The sequence below is a fragment of the Prinia subflava genome, chromosome 8 (assembly GCF_021018805.1).
Source record: "Prinia subflava isolate CZ2003 ecotype Zambia chromosome 8, Cam_Psub_1.2, whole genome shotgun sequence".
Taxonomy (NCBI): Eukaryota; Metazoa; Chordata; class Aves; order Passeriformes; family Cisticolidae; genus Prinia; species Prinia subflava.
Window position 1 is genome coordinate 11,191,582 of NC_086254.1, and position 14,766 is coordinate 11,206,347.

The 14,766-nt window shown below is 39.8% G+C and overlaps 2 protein-coding genes across 8 annotated transcripts in view; one reads left to right on the forward strand and one right to left on the reverse strand.

The window, feature by feature from the left end:
* PITPNM3 (PITPNM family member 3) overlaps nt 1-5,352 on the forward strand; it is a 46,650-nt gene extending 41,298 nt beyond the window's left edge. For 2 of the 5 annotated variants that reach the window (XM_063402997.1, XM_063402996.1), the window contains exons 18-20: nt 67-250; nt 632-760; nt 1,126-5,352. In XM_063402997.1, the coding sequence (XP_063259067.1) occupies nt 67-250; nt 632-760; nt 1,126-1,434 (622 nt within the window). In that variant the 3' untranslated portion in view covers nt 1,435-5,352. Of the gene's footprint in view, nt 1-66; nt 251-518; nt 761-1,125 lie in introns of those variants that run through there. The other 3 variants (XM_063402998.1, XM_063402999.1, XM_063403000.1) reach the window with 3 other exon arrangements.
* Nucleotides 5,353-6,739: 1,387 nt separating this feature from the next.
* PIMREG (PICALM interacting mitotic regulator) lies at nt 6,740-14,446 on the reverse strand. 3 transcript variants are annotated; one of them, XM_063403012.1, is made up of 6 exons: nt 14,314-14,446; nt 12,995-13,314; nt 11,804-12,135; nt 10,984-11,079; nt 10,084-10,130; nt 6,740-7,441 (listed from the first exon to the last, which is right to left on the reverse strand). In XM_063403012.1, exons 2-5 carry the CDS (start codon nt 13,283-13,285, stop codon nt 10,100-10,102), a joined length of 750 nt encoding a protein of 249 aa, XP_063259082.1. In that variant the 5' UTR covers nt 13,286-13,314; nt 14,314-14,446; the 3' UTR covers nt 6,740-7,441; nt 10,084-10,099. The 3 variants fall into 3 exon arrangements, with proteins under 3 accessions (XP_063259082.1, XP_063259081.1, XP_063259083.1); XM_063403011.1 differs by having other exon boundaries at nt 6,740-8,891; XM_063403013.1 differs by lacking the exon at nt 10,084-10,130 and having other exon boundaries at nt 6,740-8,891.
* Nucleotides 14,447-14,766: the final 320 nt, after the last annotated feature.

A 14,766-nucleotide genomic window follows, 5' to 3' on the forward strand; every position in this document is an offset into this window, starting at 1 on the left:
GCTAACCTGACTATGAGTATTGTTTCTCTTTCTACACATATGTAATTTAACTGCTTCTTCTGGCAGGCATTGGCAGGATCTGGGATATCTGATTATCTATATCACCGGCCGTCCAGATATGCAAAAACAGCGTGTGGTTTCATGGTTGTCCCAACACAATTTCCCACAAGGGATGATCTTCTTCTCAGATGGACTTGTTCATGACCCACTGCGACAAAAGACCATTTTTCTCCGGAATCTCATGCAAGAGGTACTAGAAACCTATTTATAGCCTTAGAACCTCTTTTCAGACAATGCCATTCATTAGAGATCTTCCTTCTTTCTGAACATCACAAAGTGTTTTTGCCATTCCTCATTTCTGTTTCCACATTTTAAAGAGCAAGGAAAGCTGATACAACATCCAAAGCGATCTCCAGTCATGAAAAATAAGTAAATAAACTGCTTGTTCTTTCCTTTGCAGATAGCTGTAGTTCTTGCTCACATGCAGGCAGACTGATTTAGCTTTCTGTGGTTTACAGATTGAAATTGTTAACAGTGAACTCACATGCTGCTTTATTGCAAATTAAGCACCAGCCTTGAAGTTGCATGGTGTTCAATAGTGCGTTCACTTTGGAAGTAATGTTTGTTTCAGTGCCACATCAAAATCTGTGCCGCATATGGTTCCATGAAGGATATTTCTGTGTACAGTGTCTTGGCTTTGTCGCCATCCCAGATCTACATAGTTGGACGATCCACAAAGAAATACCAGGCACAGTGCCAAGTAAGTAACTCTTGCTATTCAATCAGGAAGTCCTAGGGAAGACAAGGAAATGCATGCAAGTGAATGCATGTGCAAACTCACACATACACAAAGCAGCAACAGTATTTCTGGAAGGGTGAATAGTAAAGAGAACTAAACTGTTGTAGGTTGTATCTACAAGTGCATGCATTGCATATTTCTGAATGTAATTCGAAATGTAATGGGTCACTTGAAAAAAAAACTGAGGGAAGGGGAGTAGGAGTCAGAGTAGTAGTATTCTGTAGGTGTCTAACTGGGACGCCAGTGATCAAAACTTAATTCCTCATAACGCTCATAGGTCAAGGCAGCAATAATTTGTCACTACCTTTCTTTCCTTCCTATTTCAGTTCCTCAGTGAGGGTTATGCAGCCCACTTGGCCTCGCTGGAGTTCAGTCTCCATTCACGACCCAAAAAGAACAACTCTCGGATGATCTTGAGAAAAGGCAGCTTTGGCCTCCACTCGCAACCTGAGTTTTTGCGCAAGAGAAACCATCTGCGCAGGACTATGTCTGTCCAGCAACCTGACCCGCCGTCTCTGAACCCCAAGCCAGAGCGTGCCCAGAGCCAGCCCGAATCAGACAAAGATCATGACAGACATTTGCCTTCCATCGCTTGGGTTCGAGGTGGAGTTCACAAATTTGAATCTATTCCCTAGGAGAATCTGGGAATGTAGATATTGGGTGCACCCCATTAAACTTGTAGGCATGCCTCAAAGATAGTATTTAGGCAGCTCCAAACTAAGAGAAGTAGACAGGAATTTGTACCTTGGAGTCTTCCCTGTTCTGAAATCTGCCTTCTTACACCAAGTGGGGCACTCCCAGTCTCTTCCTCTTATCATGTTTATTGGGGAAGTTTAAAACAATCTAAAACTATCACATGTTTATCACCATAGCAACAGGTTATTTTTTGGAACAGATACAATATGTGCAATAAGAGGAAAAGATACTGATTTTACTCAGAAGGATTGTGGTATCAGCTAATTAGCTGCACCCAAAACAGTATAAATGGTAGGTCCTGTAGGTTACAGAGAAGGTTTGCACTTTAAACAGACATGTCTGTTTCCACTTCACTTTTCAATAAAAGCGATAAAGGGAAGCAGCAGTGTGAGATATTACAACAGGTGGTTAGGACTTGTACAACAAGATGCTTTCTGGGTGCCTTAAACCCAAGGTTTCCTTTCAGCCTACATTGTTGGTCAACAGACTCCAACATGGGCACTCATGTTTGTGTGAGGTGCTGGACAAATAAATGAGAGGACTTCACTTCACAAACATAAAAAAATCATGTTAAAAATAAGTGTGTCTGCCACAGTTTGAACACAGTGTTGTTGTAAACAAAGTAGTGTGCAACTGTACAAAGATCACATTGTTTGTGGAACTTGATGACTGTGCAAAAATGTGTGGACTACTCCAAAGAAGATGGCTCTGATGATCTCAGTCCGAGAGTCAGATCCTAAGAGGGCATGTTAAAAGGAACTGTTTTATTAGGGAAACTGCAAACTTTAGAGTAATGACTTTATAAATTATTCTAACTAGAATCTTTACACTGAAGGGAAAAAAAAAGTAATTAAGTAAATTGATCAATTGTTTACCTTCTCATGCTTCACAGGAACTGCTGTATAAAGACAATCTGTAGCATTCAGAATTACAGCATTTGAACTTCAAAGAGTGGACATGCGAAAATACAGGTGCCAAATAGACATTTTTCTACTGATTTAAATTTCTCTCTGATCTCTCAGTGGACTTACTACAAGTAAAATGTGTGATATTTTCCCTAAGTAGTAATATTTCTAAAGTATATATCACTTCAACATAGTAGCAGGTTGCAGATTCTTCATGCTGGTACTTCCATGGAAATTAATCAAACAAACTTTAATGACTGAACTGACACATGTTATAAAAACCTGCAATGAAGTTACAAGTGCACATAAAAAACCCCCTTTTTTTTTTTAGCCAAACATGCTATTGGCACTGAGAAAGCTTGAAGTCAAAAGGACATTCCTTTTTCAGTTTTGTTGTTTGTTTTTTATTTCAAGGAATTGGGGTGGAGATAGTGTTGTGCCTCTCCATCCTTCTTTCAGGTATTGCTAGACCAGAAAGAGTCTCTCATCAAGTTGGTTAATGATTTTGAAAGTTAACATGTAAAACAAGAAATGCAATGGAAAACTGTTAAGACAGTGCAGAAGTAACGTAAGTCTATCTATACTCCCTGTTGACCCTGAAGTTTCAGTGGGCTTTTAGAAGGGAATAGGAGTGTAGCTTTTGCCTTAAGAGGCAGCAAAATAGCTTGTAAGTGTAGATCTTTGATTTATAGTTTCAGACATTACTTGGTAAGATTGTCAGTTACCTATTTCAAACTTCCTGAAATATCTCCCTCACATCAGTAGTAGTTTTTCCTAACGCTTCCTTTTAAGGGAAGGGATAATCTCTGTTGAAGATTAAGATGTAAAAAGTTTGGTAGCAAACACACTTTGGGAACAGGTAAAACATTATAAGGGGCTAGGGTTTTGTGCTCTGTTGCTACAAAAGCTAAGTGAAAGATAGTTAGTGAACTACATTGAAACAGTGTTTACATTTACAAATGCTTTCCCAGTAGTATCATAGTGCCTGAACCCATGAAATTGGAGGAATTATTCCATGTTGTGTCTCGGCCCACTGCATGTATTACTTCTAATCACATAGTCCATTTTTTCTCTGCTTTGGACTAGGAAGAAGTTGCATGGGTGCACCAGCCTACGTCTCCTTCTAGTGAATTAACTGTTAGCACGCTTCTGTATTAGTTTTAAATAAGCATGGGAATCCAAGGCTTGTGAGAGAGGAACTTACTAGGAAAACTTTAAGTGTGCTGAGGGGTCTAAAATATTGACTGATCAAAAAGTTCTTTTTAAGCATTGGACATTGCGTAGCATGTCTCCTGGCTGTAATTGCCATTCCTCTTCAGAGCTACTGTTGCTTTAGCCATCTACCTCTATCCCCCAAGAGATTTGAAAACCTATTTTTTTGTTTTAAATTGCTGTAGTAGAAAGGTCTACTTCCTTTCAAAATAGGGATCTGTGTGTAATTCTGTGACTGTATTGAAGGAAATAGTGTCTGAGTACATGGTTAGAAAAATCTCCTAGGTTATAAAGGGGTGTCTTTTACTCTTGGAAACAATATCATTTTACAGGGTTCCATGTCATAAAAACTCTGAATTTGTGTATTTCTATTAATAGCTGGGTCACTTTTACAGTAGTCACTGTGCTGGCTTCCCTTAAGAATATTAGGAGCTAATAGCAGTAAAACAAGTGTGTGTGAGTGTGTGTGTGAATGATTTACTACGGTAACAATTTCAAAGTTTCTACACATGGTGTTAAAATCAAGCTGAAAATATTCTCCCTAGCTTTGTTTTCATACAATTTATGAGAGCTTATATGGCATTTTCATAACTCCAGTACTGCTGATTGCTCATGGCTAAAATGATTTATCTTGTGATCACACGCTCCAGCTGTGCACTTTGGAAAACAGTGATACAGGCATTTTAGTTACACACTTTGTCCACATGAAACTGCATCCAGTCATTCACGGTAATTCAGCTTGCAATTGGATTTCAGTTCTACTTGTGTTTTCATGGAAGATCAGTCCCCTAGGCAGGCCATTCGCTGAGGGTAAGTTTGATCCTACAGTCATCTTATTCTTGATTGCAAGTCCTCATTGCTGCAGTTTCTGTGCAGACAGCACTTACTTAAATTATACAGACTATGAAAGAAAGTGTTTTAGCATACATGGAAGTGAAAGGGACAGAGAAGTCAGGTAGGTGTGCCCACAAAACATACATTAGACTCATCAGTTGTTTCAGCACCATCAGTTGTGTAGTGCCTCCAGTGCGTAACAAAAAAGCACATTATTTTAATGTGCTGAATGGAGGAAGCATAAATGAAATTGTGAAATGCAAAATTGTTTGTCCAGTGGGTACTATGGCTACAGTATAAGTAAGCCACAGTTGGAAGCATTTACTTCTTTGTCCTGTTGATATGGATCCATTTTAAATTACTGTAAAAAAATGGCTGTGATTAATAGCAGTGGTAGAGTTATTCGAGATATTGTGAAAATACACCTTCACAACTGTGGTGTTTTGGTTTTGTCTGTGTGTATGTGTGTATAGCTACTGGAAGACACTTAAGTTTTGGTTCTGCTTTCACAGCAAATTTTTAACCAATATATATTAAAAAAAAAAGAACAAAACCAACTCAGAGCAACAGTGGCTGTCTGTTCAATTTTGTTGTCTAGCTAGGTAGGTTTGGAACAAGATATCATTGTATAGATTACGGAATTGAATAGTGATGTTAACCAGAATCTGCTTATTTTGAATAACATTTTTGTTTGCATACACTAGTGCTCTTGGAATAGATTTTTGCTTGACCAAAGTATTCCTGTTTAGTTTTGTGGCATGGTTTGTATCTCTTCAGCATAAAATTCTGTTAGGTGTAAAAATGAAAAAGTACTGGTAATTCTTATTCATTGGGGTTTGTGAGAGCTGTAATTTTTATTTGTTTACATTAAACTAGTCTTAATTTATACAGAATACTTCACTTTTTCCTCTAGCAGCTAGGGAAGTCACTTCCAAACAGCTAAAACTTTCACTGGTTACGTAGAAATGGAACTATCAGTAAACTAGAGAAAAAAATTACACACCCTGGTCTGTGCAGGACAGTGACTTTTTGCAGAAGCCCCACTATTCTGCAAAACAGCTTTTGTTTGCTATTGCTAGTGAACAAGTTGTCCTGTTTATACATTGCAGTCTTTCTTTAGCCAGGACACTACTAATGTGTGAATTTAACAATTCCTCAGTACTTAAATCTATAGTATCATCATTTCATTCATGGAATAAATAAAAGCATTTTTATACGTATTTAAAATACCTGAAACCAGTAGGTATTTTTACATTTTAAAATTTGTAGGTCCAACAGTTATTACTGAACAAGTAGGATTTTCCCCAGGTTTTTTTCCCCTCTTGCCATCTAGCCTGCAGAAAGGTGAAGAAATGGTCATAGGACTAGATGATTGGAGCATGGGTATCTTTTGGTAAACTCATTGGCTTGATAATGGAGAGATGAGGATTATGTACCACAGTCTCATAATTTTTCTGATTAGAGATTGACATGTGGCATCTGAACTCAAGATCTCTGCGTTAAATTGTTCATGTCAGGCATGCAGGGGAGAAAGTGGTGCTTTCATCCTCATCTAGAGCTGGTACAAGATAGAATTCCTGTAAACACAAAACTTTCCAGTCTACCTTCTCCGCTCTCTGAGAGCAATGATTCCTTATGGTCTGTGTTCAAAGCTTGTGCAGAAATTGTGAGTTTGTCAAGGTAATTAAGACTTCTGTGATGTTTAGTTACACAAGGTAACTTTACGTTGCTACAGCTGAGCCTAAATTTAGAACCCCATAAAAATGGAAGTAATAACACATTTTTTCTGGATGAAAAGATCTGTTTTTCAGAAATAAGGCCTGGAACAGCTGGAATTCTGTGCCATGGACTCTGGAATTGAAGTCATATGTTGGCTCTTTCACTGATTTTAGGTCCAGCCCAACAGACAGGGATTATTACAGTTTACCCTCTACTTGTGTTAATCTCAATAAGCTATCCTTGAAAGAGAATGGAGTTTTGGGGAGTTGGGGAAGATAAATTTGACAGTTCATTTGTCATTTGTATGGATGTACAGAACTTAGGAGGGGGAAAAGAGAGAGGCAGATTTACTGTGATATGCTGGGAGATGGTATACCAGAGATTGCAGCACTGAGACATGATTTACAGATAGCAAGCTTGAAAGGTAGGGTTATTCCTGGATGACTGGTGTACAGCCCAGAATGGCAGTCCTCTCACAGAACCCCAAGTCTTATGCATAACTTGTTTTTCTATTTGTGGGGGGGGAAAAAGGGGCAGTCCCCTTACAACTGAATTCACACAAGAAAACTTGAAATTGTAGGTGTTCTTTCAGTCTATAGTTTTATTAAGTGCATACTTTTAAATATTGTCAGTGAGAAGGTTCTATCTGGTGACAAATGTTTATATTTCTTATGGCTGCCTTGTAAAGATTCAAAAATGTATTATAATGTATTTCTTAATATGAAATAAGGAGTAAGATTTCTACAACTGCTATAGATTTTGATGTGAGCTGGTTTTTAAAATCTTAAAACAGATTAGCCACTTAAATAAAACCTTCCTTGCCTTTAAACAAACAGTGTCAGTGATTTTTCTTACCAGTAATTTGATAAATATTGGCTCATGATTGTACATGTCTGAGTAGCTGGTGGAAACATTATAAATGGAGGCTGTTCGAAATAATAATAATATAATCTGTCTGAAATAATACTTAGATTGGAGGTCAACTTCTCAAAAACTCCAACCCTCCTTCCTTTTCAAAAGTCATAGAAGAAGGCATTTCACTAAGACAACATCTTTGTGAAAGCTTTATAGAAGTAGTTTCAGGACATGCAAAGAATAACTTGGAGATAATATACTTTTCTATACTTCGATATAGAAAAGTTGTTAAAAAACTCTAAAAACCAGCCCACAAAACACACACAAACACTACATCAAGAAATAACATAAGCTAAAATTCTCAGTCATCTGAAAGTCTTCCGGCTGAAAGGGTTGCCTTCATGTTTCCAGGCCTCATTAACTGTTTCAATGTTTTAAAATTATTTTGTTTCACATGAAAAAAAAGAAGAAAAATTGTAAGCAAGTTTAAAATCAATACTTGTACATAAATCATAATTAAATGCTTTTCATACTTATACCCAATACCATTAAAATTTTTGTAACACTGGAACTAGGTCACATGCACATCTTAAAAGTTATCACGCAGAGCAAAGTTTCCCAAATCAGTCTTTTGTTTGAAGGTTCATTTTGCAGTGAACATAATCAGAGAAGCCTGCACAAAACTTACCATGGAAAACAGCCCTGCTGTTGAATTCTAAAATCTTGAGAAATCTTTGCTTTAGTTTGTTATACTAAACTTTGTTATACTGAATGACCTACCAAAAAAGGATTGTCAAATGAATGTTAATTTTTTTAAAGTAATTAGAAGCAAGATACACGTATCAAATGCTAAGTATAAATAATCAAAATACTTCCACTTAGTGATATTAGCTAGTAACAGTAGTTGCAAGAAGTTACATTAATTGTAGTAACAAATTTCTGTGTATAACAGAAAGAAAGATGCAACACAAAAGCAATGTTTAACTCAACTGCCAAGATGCTATCTAAAGCAGCAGTAAGAAATGACAAAGTTGCTTGGATTTGTCTGGAACCAAACTACCTAAGATAGAATTAGTTAGGCTAATCCTTAAGGCCATGAAGTAAGAGTCCTAATATGGCTCTGTTCTTCTGGCACGAGTGACTCCACAGAAGCCTGTTGCTTTGGAATGGCAGTTCTGCTTAGAACTCAAAGAAGTAACTACTGTTTTATTAACTTCCAGCTAACATGATGAATAACTTTTCATTTGCTAATAACAAAAAAAAAAAAAACAAACCAAAAAACAAACAAACAAAAAAGTTAGGCTTTCAAAATAATAGACCAGTCTTTTTCACATGGAAAGTAATTGTGCTAAATCTCGTGGCCACTGGATATCAGTTTAAACACTACTCTTACGTAGCATTACCCTTCATAAGTCTGTCATAAGCCCTTGCTTTGGCCATTCTTACTGGCTAGTTCAGTATCAGTTTCTAAGTACTTATTGCCTCATGAAAGTTATTTTCAAGATGGTTTCCTCATCTCAGCAGGAGATAATACACAGTGGTTGGTACCATTTTGCTTCTCTCTTTACTTGAAAAGAGAAAGCAAGGGAAGTCCTGAGCTGCTTCATCAAAAAAAAAAAAAAAAGTGTAATGGCTTATTTAAGTGTATAGATAGAGTGCAGCCTTTCAGGTGCTATACAGACCTCTCCTCTTTATGTGCTCATAAACTTGGAAATGTGAAATAAATAGTTACAGCCATCTCTATCTAGGTACCAAGTGCTTGATGGAGTTTCTTTGCTTGCCTTCTGATAGCTTGAGATGGTTTCAGGGATTGCTGTACAGACTGCAAGTTTTGTGCCATTAGATAGTAGTAGTTTGATATTGCTAGTTACCTGCAGAAAACAACAGGACTACTATTAGCAGCATGAAGTCAGTAGAGTTAATCAACTGGTTGTCACACAAATGGAAAACACATGGGAGAAAGGAAGAGGTCTGGTACACTTTCACTGTGTAACTGTTCTAAACACTATCAAGAAAATATTTTGTTTTCTTCAGTGAACATAAATGGCAGTACACAAATTAAGTACTGTAACATTTTAGCTATCAACAGGAACATTTCTTGTGATATAATCTAATTAATTAAAATGCAAAACATTAAAACAACACATGGAGTTGGAAACAAACATCTGAGATTAAGATATGCTTCATCATGAAAAAAAAACCAAAAGGGAGCACTAACATTAAAACTCATGGCAATTGGATACCAGAACAGAAAGTCTCATTCAAGACTAAAGGCACCTCCAAAAAAAGTTCATTTTACAATTTTTCCAGTAGGCAACTAGGCAGTAACAGAGCATATTGTATGCATCTACACATGCAGGAGTACTGGGCCAAAATGTGGAAGCAATACAGATCACTGCTGAAAGCATCAGTCCAGCGTTTGAAACTGCTCTCATTTTTCTTGAAAAGTTATGGCAAACTGTCTTGCACCTTTCTTTGTTGCTGAAATAGGACATTGTATTCAGGATGTACCCTTCCCTTTAACAAAAAGAACACTTCCAGCATAATGGGTGAAGATATTTATGTCACATCCATTTGGGTACAGTTGCTGTATTGAAAAATGCCACCAATACAGTTATGAGCTCCTGTTAATTGTGATAGCATGGACTCAACTGCTGTGAAAATTTGAGGGATGGAAAAGAAAGGCAGTAAAATCAGATGGCTCAGGATAATGGTTGGTTCTCTCATGCTTTGTGATCATTAGTAACCAGTGATAACTTGAGTGACAAAAACATTAGTACCAGTCATTTTTTGGTCTGGGGTGAGAAAACCTGATGTTTGCATAGGAGGTTCATTGTGAACCCACAAGGACTGACTAATCCGCAATTTAGAGATGAAGTTCTACAACTGCACAATGATCTGCTGTGGCAGAGATGGCCACAGTGAATACAAAGGAAGAACCCTGTGGTTCTACCTAATTCTGTCTTAAAGTAGCATGAGATAAGCCCTTCTCTCTCTAAACAGCAGGTTTTCTCCCCACAGATGCATGCAGGCATAGGCAAGGTAAGTGAACAACTACTTTACCTGGTTGCTACTATCTTCAGTTACAAATGAGAGAAACTGTCGTATCACTAGCAGATGGGAGAATATTAGGAGTGAGATTTAGTGAACTTTCAGTGGATATGACAAAATTGATACAAGCTTTGATCTATTGTTATCTAGACATGGTCCCATTGGTACAAATTTTTGCAATTATCTGGGATGTTAAGCCGTTACCTCTTTGTAGGTAAGTACTTGATGCTAAATTCTTTCTAGAGAATTTGAGGTACTTGACATTTAGTTATTGAATGCTTGACATTAAGTGTTCTAAGAGAGGAAGAAGTTTAGGGATTCACCCTGTGACAAGATTTCTGACCTTTAATTTTTACTTTCTTAATATGTCTAATTCAGAATAACATAACCTTCACAAATACAACAGCCTACCACCTTGTGGATTAACCAAGGTGTTTTGTAAGAGGCTTTTTCATCCGGCTATCATGGACTGTTTGTTAACATAATGCTACCTAATAAAAGAATTTTTTTTTATAGAGGTGCAGACATCAGTGACTGCGTCAGTACACTGGAATTTTCCCACCTCCTCCCCCAGCCTGGATTGGCACCTCTTTTAGACAAGAGTCAGGGAGGTACTGTTCTCACACAAGGTCAGAGGTAGGCTCTTTCTGCTAAAAATCTGACATCCACAACAGAGAAGCTCAAGACAAGGAGAACATTCGACAGGTTTTAGAAGGTGCAAATCCAACTGCAGATTTAATCTTCCCAGGTATCTTGAAGAAAAAAAATGGATATACTACATTATACCTGAAAAAGTTCTGCAACTATTCCTCATCCTGAGTTACAGGGACTACTTAGCCTGCAATTGGCTATGTTCAGATGGCAGGTAACCTGTGCCAAAAGTTAAGGAAAGGGACACTTAGAAGTATTTACCTCTCCTCTTTCAAAATGGCATCATTGAATGCTTGGGAGATACGCTTCAATTGGCAAATCCCTGAGGAGACCAGTTCCAACTCGCAGTCAAACTCTCTGCAAACAGAATGGTCAGTGCTAAAGATCAAACAGGACAGGCTGACTAGGCGACACTACTCAAGCCTCCATCCCTGCAGTACCACTCTTGTTACCTCTAGACTTTATCCAGAGATGTTTAGGGCAGTGGCAATTATGCTCTTAATTCCATTGGCCAACTGCTTCACGTCTCCATTCATCCCTCAAAGAGCTATCTTCCAACTCAGACACAGGTTTCAGATTCACAAGGCTTGGATTCAGCTTGTAGATTTAACCTTTCTTGTGAATTTGACCAAAAGAAAAACCTACGTCCACATTATTCAGTATTTCCCTAGCTCACAGCCCTTGATCTAATTTGTGTTTGTTCTTTGAGGCAGAAATCTCCATTCTATAAGGAACTCAGCATAAGCAGAGCAATTCCTGGTATTTGTGCAATACAAATAGCAGCTTCAGAAAAGTTGCAATTAAGTTGGAGCGAGATACATACACAGGATTTTCCTTTACCCAAAAGGCACCAGCAAAGAAATCAGGTATGTCTCCAGGAAAAAAATTACTTTTTATGTTTCAGCTGTATGCAGAGCTCAGTCCCTATACAGGTAGCTGGAAGTACTTTCTTAACTATTTGAACAACATACACCTTCAGGGGAATAGGATAGAAAACTTCATACCTTGCCTTTCACTTTACCAGATACTGTAATCAGAATAATCATTAAAAAAAAAAAATTTACAGAAGAATGTGATTTACATCTTTCTGCTGGAAGGTGCAGGTGATGAATAAGGGCTCTTCAGTGCTGCTGCTCTTCTGGATCTCCGGAGAGAGACCGCATTCTTACCAAGCCAGGATGAGAAATCCCTCCATTCTCTATGTTCTGACACCCTCGTTGGCCCAAGCAAGGCCCTTTTGCTGGACCTTGGAGTGCCTTTGGAACTGGCTGCTGGAGTAACACTCTTACAGCAAGGTGTTTGAGGCACAGCACTTCTTTTTCTGGTAGAACTAGTCATACAGCTTCTGCTGATGGATTCAGCTGGAAAGGTCACCATTGAGTGTACTGGGCTTTGGCAAGACTTCTGTATTTTCTGAAAGAAACATTAGACATGTTAGGCTAAATGAACTCAATTAGTCTTGAGTTTGGAACCAGGAAGACTAGGAATATTTGGGCTAAATTCCTAGCTTCCATTCTCATATCAGGTTTCAACTGACATAAATGCATCTCAACCTCTGTACTCATTTGCACTGTAGGAGTTGCTTGCTTCCCTAACCTTGGCACTTGTCAAGGACTTCAGAGCAGGCATTGGAACAAAGCTCCTGCTGCTCTTACACTGGAAAACGTCAGGCTCCCCAATACAGAACTCATGCATTTAAAAATCGGACCTCTCCAAGAAAGGGAAATGCAAGCTTGAATCTGCTACCCTGCTACCTCATAGCAGGTTTTGTCAGTCTAAATTTAGATTAACTATAATGCAGAACATGCTAGTAAATAGTATGGGTACAGGAGAATAAATAAAAGAAAAAAAATCCCAAGTGCTGCACATTTCTCAGTAACAATTCTTTGCAAGCAATGGCAATCCCTACTCAGTTTCTCTGTGTAAGGGCTGCTCTGCCATATACGATTAAATATAGTAGGGGAAAAGCCCATAAAATAAAATAAAAGCTCATAAGAAAAGCAAAGCAAAAAGCAAAGCAAAAAGCAAAGCAAAAAGCAAAGATAAAATGTTTTCACCTTCCTCTGTGTTCTGGCAGATCCATAATTTGCCTGTCTATACTTTAGGAAAAGATTTAAATATTTTAGAAGTTAGTAGCTATGAGACAACTACCAAGTTGTGCAAGTGTGTGGGAAGGGAGTCTCTGGAATACAGCAATCAGTACAGAATTCTTAATACTGGAGTTGAAGCAAAAACTAAACTCTATCTATGTTCCACTGCAAAGGCAAAATACCTGGGACACTGTTCCAAAAGCGCATTTTGCTCTTCTTTTAATAGTCTGAAGAGTTTGGCACCTCTGACTTGGTTCCAGACTTTCCCTAGTTGGAGTTTTATGAAAATTCAGCTCTACTCGCTTTAATGGTACCCGTTTCCTTAAAGACATGCGAATGGTTTTGATAGAACTCAGAGAGGCCCTTCTCTTGAATTTGTCTGGCACAGGACTCTCATTCTCAGTGAGGTCATCTAGGAGCTGGTGTTTCCGCCAAGCCACTGTTGCTTTGACATTTTGGAGCACAGATGCCATCTTATTCCAGTTCTTGGTCAACTTTATTTCTAAAACAATCAAAATGAGAGCAAAGCTTAGACAGAACAAAGTACAAAGCAGTGTAATAAGAGAGAAATAGAAACTGATACACAATGTATTTGGCTACATTGCCTGAACAAGAAAACCAGAGCTGGGCAGACTTTTACTTGGAGTCTTGAAAGAGAACAGGGTTGATTTCTATAGCTATTTAGGTTTGTGCAAGTCCACAAAGAAGCCTAGTACTGCAATTCCACTGTAAGACTCTAGTTTGAGAGGAAGAATGCTCTATGAGTGAATTTTTTTGTTTGTGTCTCAGATCAAGATCTGATATCCCAAATTTTTGCCTTCTTTAATCAAAACAACCATCCACTGAGAGACAAGTTTATGCAGCTGCCATTGTCTCCTACTGTACTTGCTAGCTGCAGGTTTCAGCTTCAGTCACAGTTATGATTGTGGAGACATAAGTCCTGAAACAGACAGGATTATTACTGGCAGAAGACTTTGGTGGGAAGGGCTAAAATGCAAGTTATCTATTTGATATATGACAATTAAAACATACGTACATGTATACTTTTAGTTCTTGATTTTCACATGCTAGCAAATATGATTCAGGTGAAATGACCCAAGAGAGCCTCTGCTGTCTTACAGTGATCTCTTATCACACGGGTATTGCACAGGACAGCGCGGTGCTCTATTTCTCCTGAAGGCATCGGCGGCCTAGGGTAGCCCTCGGCCGGGCCCCTGCGCACGCCCGGCCTCAGGCCCCGTCCGAGTCGCTCTCGCCGCAGAGGCCCCGCTCTGCTGGCACTGGCCGTGCCCCCCGCCAACAGCCGTGCCAGATCCGTCGTGCGGCTGCATCGGGATAACGGGACACGGGGGAACTGGGCAGGTCCAGCCGGTGCCGTTATTGCGCCCACCGGGACGGTCGAAAAAAAGCGCGAAAAGTGCCGCCAAGGCCGGAGGAGACGGGCTCAGGAAAAGCGGACCGCGACCAGGCCGCTCTGGCAGCTGCCCGGGGCAGTACTCACTCAGTGCGCCGGACAGGACCGGGACCGGATGGGGACGGAGCTGCCGCCGCCCTGAAGCAGATGCTTTGTGTGCCCCCACCGCCTTTGAACGCCGCGCCGCCCCCTCCGAGCCCCCGGATTGGCGCCGCGCCGCCGCCGCCCGCCACAATTGGCTGGGCCCCACGCGCGCGCTGCCGCCGTTACTCGGCTCGGCGCGCGCGGAGCAGCCGCGAGTCAGGGGGGCGGCCCTTGCCGGGGCTGAGGGGAACGCGCCGGGCCCAGCGGCACAACCGCAGCGGCTGCGCTGCGCCCCGCCCGCGGGTCTGGCGCTTTGGCGGTCCTCGGCCCACAGATCCGCGTCAGCAGGAGTAGTAAAAGGACTCAGGCTGGATTGCTCATTTGGGTATCCAAGCCACAGCTCCTGTTATTTCCGGTAATTATCGGTCAAAGTCTAAGAAGCTGTTTGTTTGTTTG